At 45.5% G+C, this 23,166-nt stretch overlaps 1 protein-coding gene across 2 annotated transcripts; it reads left to right on the top strand.

Moving 5' to 3' along the window:
* The first annotated feature begins 1,805 nt into the window (after positions 1 to 1,805).
* On the top strand, positions 1,806 to 22,828 carry LOC144690584 (F-box only protein 2-like). 2 transcript variants are annotated; one of them, XM_078558207.1, is made up of 6 exons: positions 1,806 to 1,900; positions 8,645 to 8,921; positions 10,664 to 10,790; positions 18,328 to 18,423; positions 20,658 to 20,793; positions 21,467 to 22,828. In XM_078558207.1, the coding sequence occupies exons 2-6, from the start codon at positions 8,672 to 8,674 to the stop codon at positions 21,599 to 21,601; spliced, it is 744 nt and encodes a 247-aa protein (XP_078414333.1). In that variant the 5' UTR covers positions 1,806 to 1,900; positions 8,645 to 8,671; the 3' UTR covers positions 21,602 to 22,828. The 2 variants fall into 2 exon arrangements, with proteins under 2 accessions (XP_078414333.1, XP_078414332.1); XM_078558206.1 differs by having other exon boundaries at positions 1,819 to 1,900; positions 8,598 to 8,921.
* Positions 22,829 to 23,166: the final 338 nt, after the last annotated feature.

Below are 23,166 nucleotides of genomic sequence, written 5' to 3'. Positions count from 1 at the left end.
TGGCTAGTCCAGTTCAGTTTCTGTCAACCTCCAGAATGTTGATAGAGGGGGCTTCAGCGATGATAATGGCATTGAATGTCAAGGGGCGATGGTTAGATTCTCTGTTGTTGGGGATGGTCATTGCCTGGCACTTGTGTGACACTGAAGTTATTTGCTATTTGTCAGCCCAAGCCTGGATATTGTTCAGGTCTTTTACTGCATTGGACATGGACTGCTTCAGTGTCTGAGGAGTTGCGAATGATACTGAACATTGTGCAATCATCAGCGAACATCCCCACTTATGTTGGAAGGAAAGTCATTGAAGAAGCAGCTGAGGATGGTTGGGTCTAGGACATTGGAATCCCATTGGATGGCTCAGTAGCAGATAGCTCATTCAGGGCATTTTCTCTCAAAGAGGATAATGTAAATTAATCCTCTGTCTCCAGTATTTGCAAGTTTTTATAACTTATGACTCCCAACACTTAGAGTGAGACATTAAACTGAGATGAGTCTTAAACAGCCCATGGCTACCAAGGGAGAATAGTGAAGAGTTCTCTCGATGTCCCAAACCACCCAAAGTACATTGTCTGGTGCAAAACAGGCCAGGTGGTGATCCTCAACTGCACCACAATGTATTACAAACAATGAGGAGCAGGAAAAGACCCACAGTTCCATCAAGCCTGTCCCACACAACAATAATGCCTTGTGCATCACAATATCCCCATCCCAGAAGATTATCACAAACACAAGAGGTGGATCCAGGTTTTATCCAAAGGGGAAAAATTTGCAGGGCTATGGACAGGGGGTTGGAAGGCGAGGGAGTGGGACTAGATGAATTCCTCTCGCACAGAACTGACATAAACAAACAATGGGCTGAATGGCCTCCTTCTGTTTTGTAACCATTCTAGGATTCTATTCTCTCGGTTTGTCATTGATGTGAAGCTGAACGAGTGGAGAGTGAATCGGCGGGAGGGGGGTTAATGCCCTGAGGGAAGCCTCACTCAGTTTTTTACCAGTGTTAGGCTGAGTCCTGACTTCAGATTCAGGCACTATTGACGGTGTAATTGTGGCAACAAGCATGGTTTTGCTTCACGCTAGCTCTACGGTTATAGTCCGCATGGCCCCGTGCTTTCAACTTCATGATAGGAGTCAGTGGGAAAATCACAGCCCCATATGCATGGCTGTGAAATTAAAGTCACTATCAGTACAGCGTGAGCATCACAATCTACTTGCTCCTTTTCTCTTCTTTTTAACCCCTCCTTCCTTTCCCTCCCTTTTACAGCGTCCCTGGTGGCCCTATTGCAGGTGCCTTTGTAGCCATCGCTGCTGGAAGACTGTAACCAAAGCCAGTTGCACCAGTCAGAAGATTCCCCCTGGGGTATCTAAAATAGGAATTGCCCCATTTCCAGCCTCCCCCCACCCACCATCCCAACTTCACAAGTGCGAGAATCACACAAAACCAAACCAAAAAAAACCCCAAGAGAACAAACAATCTGAATTCTCAATACAAAAGTCAATAAAACCTTTGCAAGAAAGAAATGGAATAAATAATCTCTAAAAGTACAATGCCTAGAAATGACAGATTAGTGTACATTTCACTTTCAGTGGGTTAAAGTAATGAAATTACGTGTTACGGTTGTGCAGTGTTGTTCCAGCAATAAAGCCTCTAAAAATAGGTGCAAAGGATGAACAACAGGCATTAAAATAGACTGAACTCCAATTCCATTACCACACTGGGCAGCTCATACACTGCTGGTCTTTAATTTGCTTTCCATGTATTAAGGTTGCTGACTATGCTGAGCTCCAGGTTATTGATGTTTCACAGTGCATGTGCAGCTCAGTGCTGTTGAGTGTGATCGTTGCACAGACTGAGGGTTCAGCTGGCTCAGAGGACAAGAGTGAGTCTCCACAACAAGAGGCCGTAAGTAGCAGAATACAAGAGATGACATGATCAACAACATGGCGATGTAATTAAAAGCAAGGGCAATTTATCTTCTTTAAATTGGGAAGGTGAGCTGATGAGCTGAGTGTTGTAGTGCAGGACACCACGGAGATTGAAAAGAATATGAGAGGGGAGGAGTAAAGATGTGGCGATTTAGTGATGGTGAGCTTGGGTTTTACTTACAGAGGTGAGGAAGTGACAGAATTGGCTCAAAAAATAAGTTTTTGCCGGATTTGAGATGAGGTACAATTAAGCGTTTATTTTGTTGCTTTATGCTTTCCAGTTTGAAATAAAAGGCTGAAGGTTTTCTACAGACAGTGCCTCCAGAAATAGAAAAGATAGCAGTGAACTGATGTAAGTCATGCCATGGATTTATGAATTGGACTGTGTTAAACACTGCAATGCAGATTGGACTGGAGCCCTGCCAGTGGTATAGCATCTCAGATGCCTCTACGGGCCTGGCCTTTTAACAACCCCAGCTTAAATGTTGAAACTATGATACCCTGAGGATAGCGCTTTTTATACTCTTACCATTTTCTCACTGCAAATGCAGGGTCACTTTACACTAGACTTAGACAGACATGGTGATGGGGTGAGAGGAAGTAGGGTGGGAGGAGGCTCACGTGGAGCATAATCAGCAGCACGGAGTCGGACTCGATCGCCTGTTTTTGTGCTGTAAATTCGATGGCAAGCAAGACCAGTTTTTAAAGAATTACATTTGATGAAGGTTCAAGTATCAATTTAGGAAACAGAGTGCGCAATACAGTGTGGTATCATGTCATATCAAACTATACATAATGCATTATCATATGAAATAAGTTTGGTACTGTAAAAATTGTATGGTAATCTATTAAAATGTATTAATATAATATAAAGTAAGGGCAAAAAGAACAATATCATGGGAACGACATCACCTTCAACAACGGGAGCAAGCAGCAATGACACACAGAGTCAATCCATCCAGCACCTCCTCATATTTGGTCCTATTACATTATGTTGTGCTCCAATATAATAGTTCACTACAATATTACCCTGTGACGTGTTACGATGATCTGCATCATTATGGCCTGAATCTTCTGTAGAGCGGCCCTGTCAGATTGCCAATTGCTCCTACTTTTCTGTGCCAGGCCAGAGCTCTGTATTTCTGGCTGGGACTTTTGATTCTGGCTTCTCCAGAAATGCGGAGCGTACCTAAAATGGAGCTGCTTCTTCTTGGCACCGGATCGCCGAGGAAGACGAGCCACCGCCCCTTTTTACAGCACCAGCTCCCATATTCTGGTAAGTAAAGAGTTCAACTGTCCCAAAGCTTCTTTTAAAAAGCTACAGAAAGAAGGTAAGAAGGGTGGCAGGTGGGTAGGGTGACAGGGTGGGTGAAGTGGTATGGTGGCAGGTGGGTTGGATGGCAGGGTGGCAAGTGGTAGGGTAACAGGTGGGTAGGGTGACAGGTGGGCAGGATGGCAGGTGGGTAGGGTGGTGGGTGAGGTGGGTAGAGTGGCAGTAGATGACTGAGTAGGTGGCTTGGGGATGGTTGTGTTGGGAGGGGTTGTCAGATTGGGGGCTATTCAGGTTGGGCCAGGAGGAGTCGGGGGGGGTTGGGGGGGGAAGTCAGGTGGTGGAGGCTAGTCAGACCGAGTCATGGGTGAGTCGGAGTTCGGGGGGGTGGAGACAGGTGGTCAAGGGGTTAGTCGAAATGTTGGGGGTAGTTGGGTGGTGGAAGCTAATCAGGTTGGGTCATGGGGAGTTGGGGGGGATCAGGGGCATTAGTCAGGGGGTTGAGGTTGGAGTCGGGGTGTCAGTGTGAGTGATTAGGAGGAGTCAGTTGTATAGTTACCCAGGAATTAGACTAGGATTTTTGTCTAACTTTTCCTAGGTAACTATTCAGATAAGTAAGTCGGAACCATTCAAAAACCCGGTGCTAACTCAGGGTTGGAGACTTCCTCAGAGGGTCCCACAGAACAGGGGATTTGCCCTTCAGAAGTTCAAACTTCCCAGGAAATTCCCAGGAGTCAGTGCTTTGGGACTTCCGAGGAATCCCGTGGCATATCTTCCGAGGTATACCCGGTCTCTGACTATCTGGAGTTCAGAAGATCTGGACCATTAGTGTGATTAGAGGATACGTTTCCTAATCCTAAACTCCCACAGGGAGCTGCACCCGGAGGATTCACAGCTCAGTATCAGATTACATTGTTGTCAGGTCAATTAGAGAATTTATCCAGGTGAATCCCCAAGTCACCCATCATCCTGACTTAGATAAATATCATCATTCCTTCGCGCTCACTATTCTGTATTGTTGCTAGGTAAATATCCCGGAATTTCATTCCTAACATCGCAGACTATGCATCAAGGAGAAGGCTCACCACCATCTTCTCAAGGCTCCTAAGAATGGGCAGTAATGCCAGTCTCACCAGTGATGCCCACTTCCCCAGAACAAAATAACCTAAAGAAAAAACGACATGGTAAATTCACTAATTGGCCTGATTAAGGCCCTTTGATCCCTTCAAGTGTGGCTCCCCACTGGGAGCTTTGGGTCAGGAAACATACACTTTCATCATATTGTGAGACAGATTAATATAATTAATTGTAGTGTAATGTTGCAGTACGGCTGAATGTTTCCGAGGAGCTGGGAGTCCTGAGGCTGGGGGTAAAAACGGGAGCCAAACCCGGCCTGGGGGGCAGTGGGACCCTGAGTTGGCATTTTGACGGTGGCAGCCAGTTAACCAGTAGCAGCAGCTGGTGCTGAGGCTGCATCAGCAGGGAGCAGGTGCCTCAATGGCAGGTGCACTCGAAAAGAAGTTAGTTTCTTTGGGGATGCCATAGCCAGGCAATCAGACCCTGGCGATCCGATGGGTAGGGGTATTGTAACGTTGGTGGAGCCTTTTTGATTAGTTTATTTACCAATGAGGTTTTAATGATCTATAAATAAGGACCCCCAAATTTCTTTGGACCTCTATTTTCTCTGGCCTTTCACCATTTGGAAAGTGCTCTGATTGATCCCTTGTCCAAAGTGACTCATCTCACACTTAGCTATATCGGGGAGGCGATGGCGTAGTGGTATTGTCGCTGGATTAGTAATCCAGGGTAATGCTCTGAGGACCTGGGTTCGAATCCCACCATAGCAGATGGTGGATTTTGAATCCAATAAAAAAAAAATCTGGAACCACAGTGATGTGGTTGACTCTGAAATGGTTTAGCAAACTGCTACAAAGACACAAAAAAGGAATGAGGCTGGACAGACCACCCAGCATCGACCTAGGCACTGGAAACGACAATGGCAATCACAGCCCTATCGACCCTGCAAAGTCCTCCTTAATAACATCTGGAGGCTGGTGCCAAAATTGGGAGAGCTATTTCACAGACTAGTCAAGCAACAGCCTGACATACATAGTCATCCTCACGGAATCATACATTATGGATAATGTCCCAGACACCACCATCACCATCCCTGGGTATATCCTGTCGGCCCATCAGAGGTGGCAGCACAGTGGGAATCCTCAACATCGACTTGGGCCCCATGAAGTCGCATGGCTCAGGTCAAACATGGGCAATGAAACCTCCTGCTGATTACCACATACTGCCCTCCCACAGCTGATGAATCAGTACTCCTGCATGTTGAACACCACTTGGAGGAAGCATTGAGGGTGGCAAGGGTGCAGAATGTTCTCTGGGTGGGGGACTTCAATGTCCATCACCAAGGGTGGCTCGATATCACCATTACAGACCGAGCTGGCCAAGTCCTAAAGCACATAGCTGCTAGACTGGGTCTGCGGCAAGTAGAGAGGGAAAAACATACTTGACCTGATTCTCACCAACCTGCCTGCCACAGATGTATTTGTCCATGACCACTGCACAATCATTGTGGAGACGAAGTCCCTCCTTCACAATGAGGATACCCTCCATCGTGTTGTGTGGCATTACCACCGTGCTAAATGGGATAAATTTCGAACATATCTAGCAACTCAAGACTGGGCATCCATGAGGCGCTGTGGGTCATCATCAGCAGCAGAATTGTACTCGAACACAATCTGTAACCTCATGGCCCGGCATATCCCCCACTCTACCATTACCATCAAGCCAGGGGATCAACCCTGGTTCAACCTGGTGAAGCTATAATACAGGACTACTTGCATGCCAAACAGCATAAGCAGCAAGTGACAGACTGAGCTAAGCAATCCCACAACCAACAGATCAAATTTAAGATCTGCAGTACTGCTACATCCAGTCATGAATGGCGATGGACAGTCAAGCAACTCACTGGCTCCATAAATATCCCCATCCTTGATGATGGAGGAGCTCAGCACAGCAGTACAAAAGATAAGGCTGAAGTATTCACAACAATCTTCAGTCAGTAGTGCCGAGTGGATGATCCATCTCGGCCTCCTCCGGAGGTCCCCAGCACCACAGATGCCAGTCTTCAGCCAATTCGATTCACTCCACGTGATATCAAGAAACGGCTGAAGGCACTGGATACTGCAAACACTATGGGCCCTGACAAAATTCTGGCAATAGTACTGAAGACTTGTGCTCCAGAACTTGCCACACCCCTAGCCAAGCTGTTCCAGTACAGCTACAACACTGGCATCTACCCAGCTATGTGGAAAAATGCCCAGGTATATCCTGTACACGAAAAGCAGGACAAATCCAACCCAGCCAATTACCGCCCCATCAGTCTGCTCTCGATCCTCAGTAAAGTAATGAAAGGGGTCATCAACAGGGCTATCAAGTGGCACTTGCTTGGCAATAACCTGCTCACTGATGCCCAGTTTGGGTTCCGCCAGGGCCACTCAGCTCCTGACTTCATTACAGCCTTGGTTCAAATATGGACAAAAGAGCTGAAATCCCAAGATGAGGTGAGAGTGACTGCCCTTGACATCAAGGCAGCATTTGACCGAATGTGGCATCAAGAAGCCCTAGCAAAACTGGAGTTAATGGGAATCAGGGGGAAAACTCTCCAATGGTTGGGGTCATACCTAGCACAAAGGAAGATGGTTGTGGTTATTGGAAGTCAGTCATCTCAGCTCCAGGGCATTCCTGCAGGAGTTCCTCAGGGTAGTGTCCTTGGCCCAGCCATCTTCAGCTGCTTCTTCAATGACCTTCCTTCCATCATAAGGTCAGAAGTGGGGATGTTCGCTGATGATTGCAATGTTCAGCACCATTCACGACTCCTCAGATACTGAAGCAGTCCTCGGCCAAATGCAGCAAGACCTGGATAATATCCAGGCTTGGGCTGACAAGTGGCAAGTAACATTTGCGCCACACAAGTGCCAGGCAATGACCATCGCCAATAAGACAGAATCCAACCATCGCCCCTTGATGTTCAATGGCATTACTGTCACTGAATCTCCCACTATCAACATCCTGGGGGTTACCATTAACCAGAAACTGAACTGGACTAGCCATATAAATACTGTAGCTACAAGAGCAGGTCAGAGGCTAGGAATCGTGCGACGAGTAACTCGCCTCCTGACTTCCCAAAGCCTGTCCACCATCGACAAGGTACAAGCTGGAGTGTGATGGAATACTCCCCACTTGCCTGGATGAGTGCAGCTCCTACAACACTGAAGAAGCTGGACACTGTCCAGGTCAAAGCAGTCTGCTTGATAGGCACCACATCCACAAACATTCACTCCCTCCACCACTGATGCACAGTAGCAGCAGTGTGTACCATCTACAAGATGCACTGCAGGAATTCACCAAGGCTCCTTAGACAGCACCTTCCAAACCCACGACCACTACCATCTAGAAGGACAAGGGCAGCAGATAGATGGGAAAACCACCATCTGGAAGTTCCCCTCCAAGACACTCACCATCCTAACTTGGAAATATATCGCTGTCCCTTCACTGTCGCTGGGTCAAAATCCTGGAACTCCCTTCCTAACAGCATTGTGGGTGTACCTACACCACATGGACTGCAGTGGTTCAAGAAGGTAGTTCACCATCATCTTCTCAAGGGCAATTAGGGATGGGCAATAAATGCTGGACCAGCCAGAGAAGCCCACATCCCGTGAATGCATCAAAAAAAAAAAAATCCACTTGTTACATTTTGCCCCATTTTAATCCATTGATACATCTTTATAATTTTATGCTTCCAATTCCATTTTGGGGTAGCAAGTTGAAAATTTACCCCTTTCTTTGGTCCCAACATTTCTTTTAGGCTTCAATTATAGTTGAGTTTCATTTCAAACCCTGAGTTGCACAAACTGGGTCTCTTTTCTCCAGGAAGGAGAAAACTGAGGGGTAACCTGATAGAGGTCTTTAAGATCTTGCAAGGTTTTGTCTGGGTAGACAGAGAGAAAATGTTCCCACCTGTGGGCAGAACTAAAACTGGGAGCCATAAATACAAGATGATCCCCACTAATTAAATCCAATAGGGAATTCAGGGAACATATCTTTACCCAGATTATTGAGGAGGTGGGGCTTGACATTACATCGAGTGGTTGAAGCAAATAGCATAAAGGAAAGCTTACATAAGAGAGAAAGGAATAGAATGATATGCTGATAGAATTGGATGAAAAAGGATAGGAGGATGCTCAAGTGGACCAACATGGGCCTGTTGAGCTAAATGACCTGTTTCTGTGCTTTCCAAATGTAATTCTATATTCTGCCCCTATTGTTTAAACCAAACATGTTAAGCCAAGCAGTTCTGCTGATGTCTTTTGCCACAATGTCCACCTTTTAGCAAAATCTGAATCAATCTCTTCGAAATATTCTTTGCAGTTGAAACAGAATTGTGACCGGAAGACATTTTGAAATATGGCTGCCATAGAGGTTTTACCTGAACAAGTGTTGCTCAAAATTCTGTCCTACGTCCCTCCAAAAGAGTTGGTTTTGATCTGCAGACTAGTCTGTCAACAGTGGAAAGAGCTTGTGGATGGACTAAACCTACAACTTCAAGATGAAGGTTTGCCAAAGCAAAATCAGGATATAAAGCCAGAAGACTGGGATGCTTTTTATTTTTGTAAACCTGCGAAAAAGAACCTAATCAGGAACGCATGTGGAGAAGGTTTGTTCCAGAAATATATGGTTATGCATGTTAGACTGAAGCATGCTTGTTTTCTCTTTAAGTCAGTGTGTGCGTTGAATGATCATGGCATTGAAATGTAAAGGGATCCATGGGAAAATTAGAAACAGGAATAGGTCATTCAGCCCCTCTAGCCTGCTCCGCTATTCAATTAGATCATGGTTGTTCTATATCCCAACTCCAATTGCCCTCTGTAGCTGAAGATCCTTTGATCTATTATGCACCAAAAATCTATCAATCTTTTAATCTCTTCATTGAAAAGTCCAATTGTCCCAACAACCACAGCCATTTGAGAATTCCAGAATTACATGACCCTTTGTGTGGATAGGTGCTTCTTGGTTTCCCTCTTAAATGATCTAGCTCTAATTTTAAGATTGAGTCCTCTCGCTCTTGATTTCCTCACCAGAGGAAGCCATTTCTGTGCATCAACCCTCTTGAATCCTTGGACCATTTTATCACCTCAGTCAGATGAGCCCCCAAATTGGTCCCTTACTTATACTAAGCTATCCAATCTATTCAGCGTGCTAAAGTTGGCCTCAGCAGCACCCCACACCTATTGCAGGGATGAAAAAAAAGAAATAAAGAACTTGCATTTATATAGCACCTTTCATGACCTCAGAACATCAATAATTACTTTACATGCAACTAAGTACTTTTGAGGTGTAACATAGAAAACACGGCAGCAAAATTGTGCACAGCAAGCCCCCAAAGACATTAGTGAGATACATGACCAGATTATCTGAATCAATGATGTTGGTTGAGGGATAAATATTGGTCAGGGTATCGAGGGCTAGATTTTACACTGCCCTGTCTGTGGGTTTGAATGTGGGAGGGGGGGGGCATGTAAAATCCAGTGGGTAGCCTTCCCACCATCTTTTCGCCCATCCCAACCTGTCTGAAATTTTACAGGGGAGGGCGCTGGGCTGCTCGTCTGCCTCAGACTTATTGAGGCCCTGAAGTGGCCAATTTATAGCCACTTGAGGGCCTCATCCCGCATTAGATTACCCGTGGCGGGGGAAGTCCATGCCATGCAGGAAGCCCAGCAGCTTTAGCTACACTAGCTGATGTCAGGCAAGGGTGGGGCAGACCTCTCGTGAGCCCATCAGAGGCACCCACTCCACCCAAAGCCGTTGTCCCATCCTTTAACCCTGAGAGTGAAAATGGGCCTCGGTATAACGTCTCCTCTAAAAGTTGGCACCTCTGACAGTGTGGCACTCCCAGATTGACAGCTTAGGTTATGGGCTCTAAGTGTCTGCAGTGGAATTCAAACCTATAGCCTTCTGACTGAGAGGTGGGAATGCTTCTCACTGAGCCATGGCTGAGAAAAATGAGCAAAATGAAGCAGGATTCCCGACACTGATCATTATCAACGTCCTCTGCTGGAAATGCTTACCTGTGGATGTTGGTTGAGGTCAAAGTGGAGCTTTGGCTTTGCCACACATCCTGAGCCTATCTGCCCCTTGAGTCTCGCCACCCTTGCTGACAGGACGGTCATTGAGTGAGGTGCCAAAGACCTGGAACCCACATCCAGCACAAATGCAGGAGAGGAGCTGAATTCGAAAGGTGGGTTGGGAAAGAAATCAGGTGAAAGATAACTGCATATCCTTAAAAAGAAATAGATAAGCGCGTTGGGAACACATTTAAACACTTCAAATATCACAGGTTGTGGGTAAATTATCCAAGTGATGTTTGGAGTAACAATTCATCTTTTCCATTTTTGACAGAGGAATTCACCTTCTGGGAACTCACGAATAATGATGGAGATGGATGGGAAATAGAAGGTCTTCCAGGAGACAATGGGAAGCCCTTTCCGAATGAAAAGATCCAAAAATATTTTGTTACATCTTTCGAGTAAGGATTCCAAGAATATGAGGTCACTAGAGTTACTGCATTACCATGGCACCTTTTGTTCGATTTGTCCAGCTCTGTGGACTCTGATGGTCACTAGCTCCTCTCTTCCCTATCCAAACATTGCTAATGCACTTTCCGCAATGGCCCAATCACCCAGTGCTGCAGCCAATAGGGATTCAAGGTGTGAGGTTCATGACTTTCCAAATCATTTTGAGGTCAGCCAATGGGGCTTTGGATGACGAACTCTATTTCACTTCCAGGAACCTCTGTCACCTACTTTCAGCTTCCAGGTTAGGAGTAGCTAACTCCACATTCCCCAGTTCCTCTTCTTGTCAGGCAGCCAAAACTTGAGTTGGACTCCCTCACACCCCAGTCACTGCATTCCCCTCCCCATGTCCCCCTGACCCCCAACACAGTCATCTCCAGAGTTGCCTAAAATATCTATCCATAGTCTACACCTCTTCCTCATCTGAATTGGCCCGTCATCCACCATCATGGGATCAGCCTCCCTTTCCCCCACCGCTACCTCAGTGCTTTCAGGCGACCTGTCCAACTTCACATCCTGGATGTGTCATTGTACCCTCCAGCTGAACATTAAGAAGACAGGATCATAAACTCTGCTCCCTTGCTACTCACTGCATCCCCCTCCCTGCCAGTCACTCAGGTGAAACCTTGGCATCCAGCTTAACCCAGACCTGCGCTGCCAACCTCACTTCCGATAGCATACTGTGACCTCTGCAACACTGTTCAGCTCCCCGTGTGCCTCAGCCAGAACCGCTACTATTATCCAAGCAAATTTAGACTTGTTTTCTCATACGTTACAAAATCTGGCCTCCTATGGGCACTTTCCGGAGTTCAGTGGCATCAGTCACTCCTATCAGTGCTAAGAGTGTCTGATCTCTATTGGAGTTGGCTCACACTGCCCTATATCCACTAGCATTGGGGTTGTAACAGTAACATCCCATTGGGAGCTGAATCATGTCATGCATGTCATTCATTCTTCAATCTCTCCAAAAATGGACTGAATGAACACTCATTGTGATGAGGTCTGATAAGCTGATAAGCTGCTTTATGTCACAGCTAACATCAGACAGTAGTCATAATTGGACTCATTCAGTTTTTAAAATTATTCATTCTTGGGATGTGGGCATCACTGGCAAGGTTGGCATTTATTGCCTGTCCCTGGTTGTCCTGGGAAGCTGGTTATGGGCCTTTATCCTGAACCTCTACAAATCCTTGTTATTTTTTGCAATGGTGTGATATAACTGACCCCTTTGCTGGGCCACTCCAGAGGGCAGTTAGAGGACAAACTATTTCCTTCCTAAAGGGCATTAGTGAACCAATTGGGTTTTTATGACAATCCAATGATTGTAGCTTCATGGTTATTTTTTATCCACTGTTTTAGTGTTAATTTTACCTGATTTCAAATTCTAAAATTGCCACAGTGTGACTTGCATTGATCTTCCGGATTACCCAGTTCTATAACTGTTGGGGACTGCTTAGCTCAGATGGCTGGCATGTTGCTCAGAATAATGCCAACAGCATGGTCTCTATTCCTGTTCCAGCTGAGGTAGACCTGGGACCTGGCTCCTCAGCCTACCCCGAAGGCAATGGCAAACCACCACTGACGAAAACTGCCAAGAAAAATGACTCCGGATGAAGCAGCAGGAACCAATGAGCTCAAGGAGCTGCCTTCAGGCAGAGCACAAACAGAATATAACCACAACACAACACTGTCAGACTTCTATTTCCCATCTGGGCGACGCATGGAAACAGAAGCTTGGACATCCCTTCGGAGACCATAAGACCATAAGGCATAGGAGCAGAAATTAGGCCATTCGGCCCATCGAGTCTGCTCCGCCATTCAATCATGGCTGATAAGTTTCGCAACCCCATTCTCCCGCCTTCTCCCCGTAACCTTTGATCCCCTTACCAATCAAGAACCTACTATCTCGGTCTTAAATACACTCAATGACCTGGCCTCCACAGCCTTCTGCGGAATGAATTCCATAGATTCAACACTCTCTGGCTAAAGAAGTTTCTCCTCATCTCTGTTCTAAAAGGTCTTCCCTTTACTCTGAGGCTGTGCCCTCGGGTCCTAATCTCTCCTACTAATGGAAACATCTTCCCCACGTCCACTCTATCCAGGCCTTTCAGTATTCTGTAAGTTTCAATCAGATCCCCCCTCATCCTTCTAAACTCCATCGAGTATAGACCCAGAGTCCTCAAACGTTCCTCATATGTTAAGCCTTTCATTCCTGGGATCATTCTAGTGAACCACCTCTGGACCCTCTCCAGGGCCAGCACATCCTTCCTGAGATACAGGGCCCAAAATTGCTCACAATATTCTAAATGTGATCTGACCACAGCCTTATAAAGCCTCAGCAGCACATCCCTGCTTTTATATTCCAGTCCTCTCGAAATAAATGCCATCATTGCATTTGCTTTCCTAACTACCGACTCACCTGCAAGTTAACCTTAAGAGAATCCTGGAGTAGGACTCCCAAGTCCCTTTGCATTCCAGATTTCTGAACTCTCTCCCCATTTAGAAAATAGTCTATGCCTCTATTCTGCCTACCAAAGTACATGATCTCACACTTCCCCACGTTGTATTCCATCTGCCACTTCTTTGCCCATTCTCCTAACCTGTCCAAATCCTTCTGCAGCCTCCCCGCCTCCTAATACTACCTGTCCCTCCACCTATCTTTGTATCATCTGCAAACTTAGCCAGAATGCCCTCTGTTCCTTCATCTAGATCATTAATGTATAAAGTGAAAAGTTGTGGTCCCAACACTAATCCCTGCGGAACTCCACTAGTCACCGGCCGCCATTCTGAGAAGGATCCCTTTATCCCCACTCTCTGCCTCCTGCCAGACAGCCAATCTTCTATCCATGCTAGTACCTTGCCTCTAACACCATGGGCTCTTATCTTACTGAGCAGCCTCCTGTGCGGCACCTTGTCAAAGGCCTTCTGGAAGTCCAAGTAGATAACATCCATTGGCTCTCCTTTGTCTAACCTACTCGTTACCTCCTCAAAGAATTCTAACAGATTTGTCAGGCATGACCTCCCCTTGATGAAACCATGCTGACTTTGCCCTATTTTATCATGCACTTCCAAGTATTCTGAAATCTCATCCTTAATAATGGACTCTAAAATCTTACCAACGACCGAGGTCAGGCTAATCGGCCTGTAATTTCCCATCTTTTGCCTCACTTCCTTCTTAAACAGGGGGGTTACATTAGCGATTTTCCAGTCTTCTGGGACCCTCCCTGACTCGAATGATTCCTGAAAGATCACCACTAACGCCTCCACTATCTCTTCAGCTATCTCCTTCAGAACTCTGGGATGTAATCCATCTGGTCCAGGTGATTTATCCACCTTCAGACCTTTCAATTTTTCTAGCACCTTCTCCTTGGTAATGGCCACCATACTCACCTCAGCCCTCCAACTCTCTTGAACTTTGGGAATGTTACTCGTGTCTTCCACCGTGAAGACTGACGCAAAGTACCTATTCAGTTCCTCCGCCATTTCTTTGTTCCCCACTACTACTTCTCCAGCGTCATTTTCCAGTGGCCCAATGTCCACTTTTGCCTCTCTCTTACCGTTTATATATCTAAAAAAACTCTTGCAACCTTCTTTTATATTACTGGCTAGTTTACCCTCAAATTTAATCTTCTCCCTCCTTATTTCTTTTTTAGTTGTCCTCTGTTGGTCTTTGTAGGCTTCCCAATCCCCTAGTTTCCCACTGCTCTTTGCCGCATTGTATGCTTTCTCTTTAGCTTTTACGCAGTCCCTGACTTCCCTTGTCAGCCATGGTTGCCTCGTCCTCCCTTTAGTATGCTTCTTCATCCTAGGGATGAATTTTTGCTGTGTCTCCCAAATTACTCCCAGAAACTCCTGCCATTGCTGTTCCACTGTCTTTCCGGCTAGGCTCATCTCCCAGTCAATTCTGGCCAGCTCCTCCCTCATGCCTCTGTAGTTGCCTTTATTCAGCTGTAATACAGTTACATCTGATTCCAGCTTTTTCCTCTCAAATTGCAGGGTAAATTCTATCATATTATGGTCACTTCCTCCTAAGGGTTCCTTCACCTTAAGCTCCCTTATCAAATCTGCCTCATTACACATTACTAAATCTAGAATTGCCAGTTCCCTAGTGGGCTCCACCACAAGCTGCTCCAAAAAGCCATCTCGTAGACATTCCACAAATTCCTTTTCTTGGGATCCACTACCAAACTGATTTTCCCAGTCTACCTGCATATTGAAATCCCCCATGATCACTGTAACCTTGCCTTTCTTACACAACTTTTCTATCTCCTGGTGTATCTTGTGCCCCACATCCTGACTACTGTTCGGAGGCCTGTACATAACTTCTATTATGGTTTTTTTATCTTTGCGATTCCTCAACTCTACCCACACAGATTCTACATCATCTGACTCTATGTCGTTTCTTGCTATCGATTTAATTTCATTTCTTACTAACAAAGCAACCCCACCCCCTCTGCCAACCTGCCTATCTTTTCGATAGGATGTATATCCTTGGATATTTAGCTCCCATTCCTGATCCCCTTGCAGCCATGTCTCCGTGATGCCCACCACATCATACCTGCCAATTTCAATCTGCGCCACAAGCTCATTTACCTTATTTCGTAAACTGCGTGCATTCAGATACAATACCTTCAGTCCTGTATTTCCCATCCCCTTTCTCATTGTCGTCCCTTTATCTGATGTGCTTGAAGTTAGATTCCTAGCCCTTTCCAAACACTCTGTCCTATTTTGTGTTCTGAAGAATTTAATAGCCTCTCCTGGGCTCTCCTTTTCAGTTTTTTCATAATTTTCCATGAAGTTGAATCCACCCTCCCACACGCTAACCTGCTGCTTTGTTTCCCATTAGTCATACTTCTTGGAGTTTTACCCTTCCCCCCTACTTTCTAGTTTAAAGTCCTGTTGACCATCTTATTTACCCTTTTCATGAGAACATTGGTCCCAGATCGGTTCAGGTGGAGACCGTCCCAACGGTACAAATCCCTCCTGTTCCAATACTGATGCCAGTGCCCCACGAAATGGAACCCCTCTTTCCCGCACCACTCCTTTAACCATGTGTTTACTTCCCTTATTCTCGCGTCCCTATGCCAATTTGCACGTGGCTCGGGTAGTAATCCGGAGATTATAACCCTTGAGGACCTGTTCTTTAATTTAGTTCCTAGTTCCTGATAATCCCCAATCAGGTCCTCTTTCCTAGTCTTACCTATGTTATTTGTCCCGACGTGGACTACAACAACTGGATCCTCCCCCTCCCTCTCCAATATCCTTTCAAGCTGGTCAGAGATGTCCCTCACCCTGGCACCGGGCAGGCAACATACCATGTGGGACTCTTGATCCTGCTTACAAAGGATGCTATCAATTCCCCTAATTATAGAATCCCCTATAACTACCACTTGTCTTTTTGCTCCCCCCTCTTGAATGTCCTCCTGTGCCACGGTGCCGTGGTCAGCTGGCTCATCCTCCCTACAGCCCTGTTCCTCATCCACACAGGGAGCAAGTACCTTGTACCTGTTGGACAAGGTCAAGAGCTGAGGCTCCTCTGTTCCTGAACACAGGATCCCTCTACCTGCCTCACTTGCAGTCACACCCTTGCTGACCCTGACCAGTGACTGAATTTGAGGTACTTAATCTACCGGGTGTGACCGCCTCCTGAAACAAAGCGTCCAGGTAACTCTCTCCCTCTCAGAGGTGCCGCAGCATCCGGTTCTTGGACTCCAGCTCATCAATTCTGAGCCGGAGTTCCTCCAGCAACCAACACTTGCTGCAGATGTGGTCACTGCGGCTCGCAATGGGATCTGCCAGCTCCCACATCATACAGCTACGGCACATCACCTGCCCAGCCATCTCGACTTAATTAATTTATTAATTAGCTTTGCAGTGTTTTTTTTTCAAATTTGGTGCAGATTTCCTACCAACCAATCAGGTCACAGCTTTACTGTGACATCACTTTTTTCAGTTTTGGCTTCAGTTACTCTGTGCCCCGAGGTCACTGCTCCGGTGCTCCTCACTCCGAGTCTGCTCCCTGGAAACAAAGCCATGACTCCCCGAGGTAAGCTAGATTTATACTCACCGCTGCGATGCTTCTCCCTCCGAGTATGCTCCCAGGATTTACTCACCAATCAGCTGCTTTTTCTTTAAAATCTACTTTCAGAAGAGTGTCCCTCACAAGTCTGGTGCACTCCTGAAGGCATTGCCTCTTCCTCGCTCTCTTTTTTTTAATGTTTGAGGAGGAGGGAGGGATGGAAACACTAGAATTTGTCTCAGCTGTTGAAACAGAAATATTCCTCATCTCAATAAATGTAGTTACCTATCGTTTGGTCAAGTTGAGGAACTTTGTCCCAAAGATCGGAACACCTTTTCCAATTCAGTTACCTAGCATCTACTTCCGGGACAGGTATAGAGGAGTTAGATGCTGAGTAAGGCTTCATCCTGTTCGGCTCCCTGGAATGTGTCTCAGTGCCAACCATAAGGTGGTGCAGTGCAACATTTTGCATTGCTGACGCTGACCAAGATTACCAATTCATACTGAATAACTGCATGTCTTCACCCTCGCCTGGGAAGAACTGTTTTGAAATTCCCTACATTTAATTCACATAAGATTCTTATCGTCTGTGAGCAGTGGGCAGCACAGGGGTTAGAAACTTCCTTTTTTGGTTCAAATTAGGCTTTGTATTTAAATAATCCTATTGGTCAGACCTCCTCACAAGAGGGACATTTGGAGAATTGCTTTTCTGCCAGTGACAATGGGGCAATCCAGTTTCATCCTTATTTGTCCCTCAAAGATAAGCACAGGACTTCAGAGGGTGCCGATTTACAGGAGAGGTACCAGGGATGAGGGACTTACTTGGAGAGACTGGAGAAGCTGGGCCTGTTCTCCCTTCAGCAATCGAGGTTAAAAGGAAATAGATAATTATGAAGGGTTCTGATAAAGTTGATCGGGAGGAACTTTCCAATCGCGGCAAAGACAGTAACCAGAGGACACAGATTTAAGGTAATTGGCAAAAGAAGCAGGCGGAGAGATGAGAAATTCTTTTATGATGCAAGTTGTTATGATCTGGAATGCAATGATGGAATGAGTGGGGGAAGCTTCAAAAGGGGATTGGATATACCCATGAATAGTCAAAATATGGAGGAAAGACAAAGGAGTGGGAGTAATTGGATAGCGCTTTCAAAGAGCCGACACAGGCATGATGAGCTGAATGGTCTCCTTCTGAGCTGTAAGATTTCATCATGCTTGAACCCTTATAGCCAACAGATGGGAAAGACGCAGGTGCCAAAGGTGAGGCTGATGTCTAACTTGGCCAGTCCCTACCTGTTCACTCTCTGGATCTGTGGTTGGTGAGGCTGGAACAATTGAACAGAAATGCATGAATCAGTTCTTCAAATTCAGCCTTAAGCAGTTGTAGGCAGCTGCCCTACTAACAGCAGTATGCAGCAGCTCTATTAAGAGCTGTTAAGCGCTGAGTTCAATTGTTCCATTTTTCTCTCAATTAGGTGGTGCCAAAAATCTCAACTAATTAACCTGGTCTCGGAAGGATTCGAGGCAGAGACACTGGACAACGTTCAACCTCCTATCACAGTGCGGGACTGGTAAGCATGCTGGAAAGCGCAATGTTATTCAGTCATAAGAACACAAAAGCACAAGAATTAGGAGCAGGAGGAGGCCATTCGGCCCCTCAAGCCTGCTCCGCCATTCGATATGATCATGGCTGATCTGATTGTGGTCTCAACTCCACTTTCTTTGTCTGCCCCCATGACCCTTGACTCCCTTGTTGATCAAAACAAGTTAGAATGCACAATACTTTCCACATCTGAGTAGGAGATCAATGGGGGATATGTGTCTCCTTGGGCACTTGGCAAAGTTATAGCTCAGTGGGAAAATGCTTCATATACAATCACGTCGATTGTACAGGCCAAGAATATTCCAAGTTTGTTTGTTGGGCTCTTCCGAGTTAACAGATTTAAGCCTGGATAGAATTGACACAGGTAAGCTGATGAGAAGAGAAAATCGACCAAGGTTACTTGAAATAAGTTCGTGTGTGGACATGAAGTCAGGACAAGATTGGGTTTGACTGGAGGTGCCTTCCACAGCTCAACAACTTGGCAACACTTGCCATCCAGCCCAATAACTCTCAGTCACATTGGCTAGGACTCCTGAGGGTTGTGGGCACCTGTCGAGCTGTACCCCAATCTGACTGAGCACCATTATACAAGAGGAGTAGGGAGACTTGGAAGAGAAACAAAATGCTGTTCCTGTGTCCAGTCTTTTCTCTATTGTCAGTTCTGTTTAGTGTTACATTCACAAGTCATGCTCTGCCAAACACTCCAGTTTTCCGAACATTTGTGATACTGCACAAACAGGGTTTGGTTGTTTACCAATTATTTTCTCAGCCTCATATTTATTACACAATCTGAGTCTCATTCATTCTCATTAAATGGATTTGAGTTCGCTGTTGTTTAAGTACAAGCGAAGGAGGCTGATCAGTTTTGTCTATGGCAGCCTTCCGGATGCTGAAGGTGGTGAGGGAGAAGAGGCTGGTGGAGAGGTGGGAGGGTGGTGGTGGAGGTGGTTGTCTTGTTTTTTGTTTCCTTTTTTTAATGATGCACACAGGCCGTCGACATTGTAGCTAAGCTAACTTTGTTGATAACACTTTTCCCTAACATGAACACATATCTGCAGCGTCTGAGCTCTATCAAGACAGGCTCCAACACGTGCTATCTGACCTTCAACCCCCAGGTCAGGTGACCCCATATATAGTACAGAGTACCATATAGCAAATAATACTGGAGTCCACAACCACAATCAACTATTATCATGACAGTGGTGAGGATCTGTGAGAGAAGGGGAGGTGAGAGGAAGGTGGGGAGGGTTGGGAGGGGAGAGAGGGAAGGAAAAGTGAGGGTGAGGGGAGGAGGTGGAGAGGAGGAGGTGAAAGGAGGAGGTGAGAGGAGGGTAGAGGAGAGGAAGAAAGTGGGGAAAAGAGAGTGATAGAGAGGAGGTTGAGGATGTGAGGGTGGAGGAGAGGAGATTAAGGAAGAGGTGGTGGGAGAGGTAGGCAGGGAGAAGAGTGGAGCAGAAGTCACACAAAAAGGGAAAGGGTGAGTAGGGGAGATGGGATGGGAAAGGTGGGGTTGAGGGGAGGGAAAGAAGCTATTTCTGATCTTTTCCTTCACCTTGATAACCCACCTCCTCCTCAGGGGTAGTTGAATGTATACAAGCAAGTGTCCATCTGCAGCAGCAAAGTCAAGCATGTAGTTGACCTCAGAATGTATCCTCTAGTTGGCTTCAGAAAACTACTTTCCCATCCCTTGAGCAGCAGCCTTAAAATGACAAGTGAGAATAAAGATAGCTCTCCATAGGCTTAGCAGCAAAAAATACCACTGTGCTGCAGACCCCAGACGTTGCACAATCAATGGCTATCACATGGAGTTAAAAAGAATGTACAGTGCAAGACACAGGCCATTCAGCCAAACTGGTCCACACCAGTGTGTATGCTCCACATGAGCTCCCTCCCATCCTGCTTCATATCTCCCTCAAATGTATCTGAGCAAGTCACCTCAACTATTCTCTGTGATAGCACGTTCCATATCCTCTTCATAATGAAGTTTCTCCTGAATTCCTTATTTGATTTATTAGTGACCATCTTATATTTATTATCTCCTACCTTTGAACTGCCCCATGGTTGCTGTTTCTAATAACTCTTGAATAGCAATGTCTACCTTGAAGAGTACACCACATTGTGTCTCAGTATAGCTACTGAGTTGCTCGCTCAAGGATATCTGCTGTGATTTGCCTACAATGTATTGTTCATCTTCATCCCAAGGTACGCAGGGAGGCACGACTCCGGCTTTGACTATGAACTACACGTCAAGCTTCTGTCTGAAGACTTGAGCATGATCCAGGAGCATAAGACTGACATAATTCATGTCCCACAGTGGAGTGACGCAGAATGGAAGGAGGTACATTAGGCCGGAACGAAAAATGAGTCAATCCCTCTTTTGCTCTTGAGGAAAATTGTGGTTAAAAAGGAAGGGAATTCAAAGGGGAATACTTGTTATTGAAACTGCAACCTTTAACACCTAGGGTTTGCCAGACATTGACAGCTCTGGCTGACAACATGAATTACAATGCCTTACTTCAATATTTCTATTGCATCAGGATGGTTTACTATGTTAAAAGGTGCTAAATAAATCCAAGTTATTGTTGAATGTGACTACATTCCAAATTTTTTGAATTTTTTCATGGGATGTGGGCATCACCAGCAAGACCAGCATTTGTTGCCCGTCCCTAACTGCCCTTGAACTGAGTGGCTTGTTAGACCATTTCAGAGGGCAGTTAAGAGTCAACCACATTGCTGTGGGTCTGTAAGGATGGCAGATTTCCTTCCCTAAAGGGCATTAGTGAACCAGATAGGTTTTTAAGACAATCAACAATAGTTTCATGGCCACCATTACTGAGACTATCTTTCAATTCCAGATTTTATTAATTGAATTTTAATTCCACCAGCTGCCATGGTGGGTGTTCCCAGAGCATTAGCCTGGACCTCTGGATTACTAATTCAGTGACATTACAGCTATGCTACCGTCCCCCCTAATTAACAACTAATTAACAACTACTTTGCTTTGTTTGCAGATATCAAACACTTTCACAAACTATGGGCCTGGTGTCCGATATGTGAAGTTTACACATGGAGGAAAGGATTCACAGTGTTGGGCAGGATGGTACGGAGCCCGGATCACCAACAGCACCGTCAATGTTGAGCAATAACGTTGCTCCAAAACAGATCTTCTGATGCTTTTTGCAACTGACTTTGCACTATTTTTATTTAGCGTGGCATGAGCTGCATTTCCCAACAGGTCCCAGTACAAACGATTTGTGTTATTGGACACACGGTGGTGTTCTATTAATTGTGCTTATGCCAGAGGAAATAGATACCAACCATGGTGCAGGCAGCAGCCAGGCAGGAGTAACAGTAGGGCAGGGGAGTTAAGTTGGGGAATACCAAAGAAAATCCTCTCCCCTCTCCTTCCTCCCAGCCCCACTTCTTCCTCTGCTCTTCTGGCCTATTGTCCTGCATTAAGTGCCAACTGGGAAAATAGCTGAGGCAGGCACCGTGGTTTATTTTGTTCCACCTGACCACACTCTCCGTGAACGCATGCACTACACAACACTGTCTTGCCTTATCTAGTCTGTTTGGTTAGGATTAAAAGTGCCGAACCGGGTGATGAATTCATGGGACACAATCACTATCTGAATACTCTGCAACTGGAAGTTTAAAGTGCGAACAATTCTTATGTTTCCCCGGTGCTATCACTTAAATCTGTGTTGGTTTTAATTGAACAGGATGTGGGATGTTTTGAGACAACCCTATGTAGTCTGCCAATCAGAGTTTGCCAGAGAAGCAATGATTTGCAATCCATTTTAAAAGTGCATTATCAAGGTTACCGGGTGATGGGGAGCAGTACAATGTATCAATTGGATTTGACACCTGCTATTGGCCATACATGTTTTGACTTCATCAACGACCCCATTAAATATGATTGGCAAACAATTATGATGTGTATAATGGCTTAATCACCAAGGCTCCTTTTCCTAGTCTTCCGGATCTTCACAAAATTTTCAAAATGCAATCTCCAAAAAAACATTTTTTCCAATCCCAGAACCTATCTGAACCATCATCTTTGAACCCTTGTAGGCTTTGCTGCATTTGAAGACCTGCAGGAAACATTGAGATTGGAGAAAATCATCAAAAGGCTAGCTTGGATGTAGAATTCTGAGAGATCCTTTTTCATGTGAATCAAGGGCTTCTAGTGGCTGGAGGAACTAATTTGCAAGCTTTGGCAATGAAAAACAATGCATTTTGGGGATAAAGAGGTATCAACATGAAATTAGTGTGTCTGGGCACAAGGATAAATGTCATTCATAGTAAATAGGAGCAATGACATTGAAATGTGTGCTCGTGTATGTAATGTGAATAAAATCAATGTTTAATTGTTTGTCTGCATAGTGATCTTGTTCCAGTCAAATTCAGACAAATCCTGAATGTGAGATATTCAATCATGAGGTGTGAACCTAAGGCTAAATATATAAAGGAGGCTTGAAGTAATAAGCTGTGTCAATCACATAAGCTGCCATTGAGAGTTATGTGGCATTAATATATTCTGCTTCTTTCCTACTTTGTGTCCTTTTTTCACACCCCTCATTAAAACGGCTTGATTTGCAAGTCTGATGGTGAAGCAGGCATACAGGAACAGAAATAGGCCATTCAGCCCCTCGAGCATGTTGCATAATTAAATGAGATCATGACTGATCTGTATCATTACTCCATCCAC

This window comes from Cetorhinus maximus, chromosome 15 (assembly GCF_964194155.1).
Source record: "Cetorhinus maximus chromosome 15, sCetMax3.hap1.1, whole genome shotgun sequence".
NCBI lineage: Eukaryota > Metazoa > Chordata > Chondrichthyes > Lamniformes > Cetorhinidae > Cetorhinus > Cetorhinus maximus.
The sequence above is the reverse complement of the archived record's forward strand: the minus strand, read 5'-3'. Positions and strand labels throughout refer to the sequence as shown.

Bases quoted from the DNA above. Each gene is read 5' to 3' on its own strand.
- LOC144690584 (XM_078558207.1), top strand. From the start codon at position 8,672: ATGGCTGCCATAGAGGTTTTACCTGAACAAGTGTTGCTCAAAATTCTG. The intron at 18,424-20,657 runs GTAAGCATGCTG...CTTCATCCCAAG, and splicing joins CCTATCACAGTGCGGGACTG to GTACGCAGGGAGGCACGACT. The intron at 20,794-21,466 runs GTACATTAGGCC...CTTTGTTTGCAG, and splicing joins GTGACGCAGAATGGAAGGAG to ATATCAAACACTTTCACAAA.